Source organism: Parasteatoda tepidariorum, chromosome 4 (assembly GCF_043381705.1).
Source record: "Parasteatoda tepidariorum isolate YZ-2023 chromosome 4, CAS_Ptep_4.0, whole genome shotgun sequence".
Classification (NCBI taxonomy): Eukaryota; Metazoa; Arthropoda; class Arachnida; order Araneae; family Theridiidae; genus Parasteatoda; species Parasteatoda tepidariorum.
The window spans coordinates 10,792,524-10,798,038 of record NC_092207.1 but is presented as its reverse complement, the minus strand read 5'-3'; the positions used below and the strand labels follow the sequence as shown (position 1 = coordinate 10,798,038).

General features: G+C 33.7%; 1 protein-coding gene across 1 annotated transcript in view; it reads left to right on the top strand.

Moving 5' to 3' along the window:
- The window catches only part of LOC107438028 (uncharacterized), a 19,701-nt gene that overhangs the window by 3,560 nt on the left and 10,626 nt on the right, over positions 1–5,515 (top strand). The window contains exon 3 of the mRNA XM_071179402.1: positions 795–5,068. Coding sequence (XP_071035503.1) covers positions 795–5,068 — 4,274 coding nt within the window. The remainder of the gene's footprint in view (positions 1–794; positions 5,069–5,515) is intronic.

The following is a 5,515-nucleotide window of genomic DNA, read 5'->3' as shown; positions in this document are numbered from 1 at the left end:
TGGAAAATGTTCTATATCTACTTTTTCATCAGCTATTCTCATTAGGTTGCTCAAATGCTCATCAGTCAATCTGTTACGATATTTTGTTTTAATTCGGTTTTGGGTGCTAAATGACCTTGCAACAGATGCTGAACTATTCGGAATCACTAATTAAATTTGTAGCATTGTGCACACACTTTCCTATCCTCTACATCTGCCAGCATAGGTTCTTCACTTATTTCTGTTATGGAATAGTGAAGTTCGTTGAAGTTATTTCCATGTTGATACTCTTTGTCAGGTCTTCCAGATTAGTTTTCACAGACTTAAACTTTTACAAATTGCTCTAAATTGTCGATGAGGGAGTTTGGTAATTCATTAACAGCGAAAACTAGAGATAACTTTAAATAACTTATTATACAGAACTCACTTTTTTTCTCAACACTTGTCGTAGCTGTTTTCATGTCTTTTTCAAAATGGCGGAAGACTAAATTTTTTCCAAAATTCGAGAGATTCGTGCATTTTAAAATTGATAAATTCAGTGCGCGAACTTCTCGCGTTCTCGCGCTGTAGTGAAAACACTGCAAATCTGTTGGAAAAAAGAGAGTTTGTTTATTCACGCAAATATACATTTTTGTGTCTGATTTTGTAACTTGAAATCTTTCGACAGCATAAAATAATTAGCATATTTAAGGTTAATTAATCTCTTGCATCTATATGAATGTATCTCAGTAAAATTCTAATTAAATAATATCCAAACCAATTTAATATGCTTTTCACTAAACAAGAAATACAAAAGAAAATATATTTCTTTCTAGGTTGTGGAATTCGGATGTCACCAATCATTTCCCCGAACATTCTTACGCGTAAGAAAAAAGAAGAGCCGGGTGAAAGAAATAGTAGTAAAGAGACATTTCAAAAGCGAAAAAAACGCTCTAAAAACGGTGATAGAACTAAAAAACCCATTATAAATAAGATTGTGAAAAACCGAGAATATTTTACACCGAAGATAATCGAAGAAAGGAAAGATATAAATCTAATTTCTGAATCAAATGTTAATAATTTTTCTAATTTAGAAGCTGGCAATGATCTTTCTGGCCGGCCACTGGTAAATACCCGTGAATCAGATTATGATAATATGCCGAGAAATGGTTCACATCGAATTTCCAATAAATCGATTGGTGTAATTACTTTCTCAAACGAAGTAAATTCAAAAATGCATCTAAGAGATACACAAAAGGAAGACGAGAATACTGTTTCTTTGGGTGGAAAATATGGAAGTCCTGGGAATCATGCTACAGTGGTTTCACAAAATGGCACTAAAATTGGTAATAGACATTTTAAACTGGAAGCAAACTGCAATGACTACATAAGCAGTACGAAGCAATATGAACAAAGCCGTTTAGCAACTACTGAACCGGATGAATTCATACTAACTAATGAAACGATAACTACTGAGGAAACAAAAAAGGAAAAAAGAGTTTTCAATCGCCTTAAAAATAATTCACAGTTAAACGAAGATGACGTAAAAATAATAACCGCAATTAAAACGGTGACGTCAAATAGTAAAGACGCAAAAAATTATGAAAGGCCAATAGGTTTCATTGCGTCTGAATCTTTTAGGAATAATTTAAACAGAATTCAATTTGAAACCGAAAATTTCTCGAAATTCCTTTACGAAAAGAACATTGAAAATAAAACTCAGAAAACCACCTCTAGTAAAAATAAGAAGTTACAATTTCAAAATATAAACCTGACAGACGACATTAAGAAACTGAGTCGCATTAGGCGAGAGTTGCAACAGGAAGCATTTACAGCAATTTCGACGAAGAGCGAAGAAGGTGCGAAAGATTCTGCTATTTCTGTGGCACAAACACATAGCCCAGTCAGCGGAGGTTATATTCGATTGACTAGTGATGGTCCTAAATTTACCTCAACTCCTACTATAAGCAACAAAAAACACTACACGGCTAGAGTTGATATTTTAGAGAAGAATTCTCAGAATGCTTCTAAGTCTGAAACAAAAAATAAAAAGAAAGGCGTGAATAAAATGATGAGATCGCATTCAAAGCGTGAAAAATCCTCAGGAAACAGTTATAAAACTATGGCTACCATTCCAATGATAGAACTAAATAATAACACTGAGTTCTTAAGTCAGAACACAAAAAGTTCCCAGTTAGTCGATCGAAAAGCTGAAATTTACACAATATCTTCTGAAAATGGTCAAGATGTTTCTGAAAATATTAAATTAAATTCTTCTGAGGCACAGTTGTTAGATATTTCTGGTACAGCGAGAGTAAGTGACGAGAGCTTAGAAGAGAATGAAAAACTGTTAGGACCCAATTATAAAGTTATGGCTCAAACTTCAATCCCATTGGACACTTTACCAGAATTATTCAACGAAACTGACTTTTTAAGTGAAAATATAAAATTTAATCATTCAACCAATTTAAACTTAAAAAATGAAGTTTACAAAATATCTTCTGAAAACGATCATGATGATTCTGAAAATATAACATTAAAATCTTCTGAAGTTCTGTTGTTAGATATTTCTGGTACAACGAGAGTAAATGACGAAAGCTTAGAAGAGGATATGGATGACAAGTTTCGCAATGCGGCTAATTCAGATTCAAAAAGTAAACAGAACAACAAGCAATCCCATTCAAACTATGAAAAACCGTTAGGAAGCAATTATAAAATTGTGGCTCAAACTTCAATTCCATTGGACACTTTACAGGAATCATTCAACGAAACTGAAATTTTAAGTGAAAACATGAAATTTAATCATTCAACCAATCTAAACTTAAAAAATGAATCATCTGAAATATCATCTGAAAACAGTCATGATGATTCGGAAAATACAAAATTAAAATCTTCTGAAGCGTTGTCGTTAGATATTTCTGATAAAGCGAGAGTAAATGACGAAAGCTTAGAAACGGATATGGATGACAAGTTTCGCAATGCGGCCAATTCAGATTCAAAAAGTAAACAGAACAACAAGCAATCCCATTCAAACTATGAAGACCAGTTAGGAAGCAATTATAAAATTGTAGCTCAAACTTCAATTCCATTGGACACTTTACCAGAATCATTCAACGAAACTGAAATTTTAAGTGAAAACATGAAATTTAATCATTCAACCAATCTAAACTTAAAAAATGAATCATCTGAAATATCATCTGAAAACAGTCATGATGATTCTGAAAATACAAAATTAAAATCTTCTGAAGCGCCGTCGTTAGATATTTTTACTAAAGCGAGAGTAAATGATGAAAGCTCGGAAGATATGGATTACATAGTTTATGATCAAAAATTTTTTAAAAGTGATAATAAAACTAAAAATGACACTGACCAGAATTTGTTTCAAATTACGCAGTTTGAATCAGAAGATTTTAAACCCAGAAACAATGAGAGTATTGCTTCAATTTTTGAAGTAACAGGTATACCTGTCCAATTTAGGAAACACCAAATAAACGATAAAAAAGCTGATGATATTTCATCTCTACTTCTTACCAGAACTAGACCTAGAAATAAGGAAACATCGTCAGAAGTTGAAAACCATCATTTGGATGAAACGATGGTTCCTTCTACACCTTTGCAAAATGACACTATTAAGGAGACGCCAACTGTCTTAGAAACTACAACAGAAGTTCCGACTTTGACGCATACTACTGATTCTATCACTGTACCACATTTAAATACTGGAGACACAAAAACAGCGACAGTTGCTTCTTCTGAGGAAGAACTGAAGCAACGAATGCATGCTGATAATACACCCAAAGCCGGATTGGAAACAGCTGAACAACAAGCAGGCCTTAAAACAGGCCCATTTTTAACTAAATCATTTTCTTCCGGTAAAGAGAACTTGACCAGATTGGACACGACTGATGCGGAAGCAAAATTTGAAAATGACACTGATGTTTCATTTCCGAATAACACATTAGATATGATGATGGAGATCATAACGACGCAAAAACAGAAAAATTTTAAATTCGAAGACAAATTTATGAACATTCCTCCTGATCCGGAAGAAACAGTAGTTGCTTCCGGTATGAAGAAACTTTACAGGAAAAGGTTGTTCCGGAAAGGGAAGTATGTCATTTCGCACCTCGGTCAAGAAGCGAAAGTGTTACGAGCACAAAAAGCTCACACACTCACTAACGAAACTCTTGAACAGGAGAAGGACACAGAGATGAACAGCCATACTTTCAAACCAAATAGGTTTCGTTCGTACCGAACGAAAAATTTGAACTTGAACAACGATTTTTTTCCCAACTACTGCCCTTGCAATGCAGACCAAGGATCATCAACCTATAACACAATACTTAATCCATACTACTCACCTAGGCTCGGACAATCCTCTTTCATACAGGATGATTTGAGTGATTATCGAAGAGCAGAATTCCATACCGATACTTTACATTCGAATCATAAAAGAATTCCCAATTCGTTTCATTTGGAAGGGATCAATTATCTTCCTCATGGAATACACCACCATAATTATATCCCTGAAAAAAACCGTAACTGTATTTGTCCTAAATTGATACCAAATAGCTATCTTATGAATAGGAATTCCCAATTTGACAGGGAATTCGAATCTGGAAACAGATACACAGATATACATCAACCAAATGCTTTGAAATCATATAGGAGTGGAGGTAGATCTTTTATACCAGATCATAATAGTGAAACACTTTCAAGTGCGCAAGGTATAATACCAAACAATCGTAAAATTCCCGATTCGTTACAATTGGAAAGACTGGGAAATTATAATATCGAAATGTCTAATGAGATACGTCATAGACTGGTAAAGAATTTGAACGCCTCTAATAATTTTCACCAACCTAATGGAAACGAATCACTGGAAAAATATGAGATCCAGCAAAATACTGTCGAAATCCGCAATGAAAACGCTGAGGATGTTAACATGTTCGATTATCGCTTGCTTGCTGATATTACTACATTCGAAGGTAAAATAAACGGTTCCCTGCAAGCCCAAACAGAAGATGATGATGAATCCAAACCTATCAGAGAGAGTAGTCCTGAGTTTACAATTGGAGGGAGACTGGAAACCATTTCTTGGCCTTGGATGGTAAGCATAGGAAAAAAGATTCCACTTTCTGAAATTCTAAACAGATAAAGCAGAGTGTTCCGCAATTACTGATTTTAATACATGTTTTTAGAAACTTTATTAAGTAAAAAACTATTCGGGGTTTCAATTTAATATTATAGCGAGGCTAACATTAGCAAAATCTGATGTGAGAAATGCTAGATTCAAAACTTGTTCCAAAAGTATAATCTGAAGTGAAAGGTAAATTCTAAAGACTCCGTCAAGTTTCCTTCAGCAGTCCAAGTTATACTTTTATCCCTCCTTAATAACGCTGATGTTCTTAATTTCGTTTCCTCAATAGTAATTCCTCATATTCTGACTAGTTTTTCTTTATTATTATTTTCCATCTCTTTAATGTGATTTTTAATGTTTTTTTCTCCATACTCGATAAAGAACTATATATATATATATACATCTATATATATATAT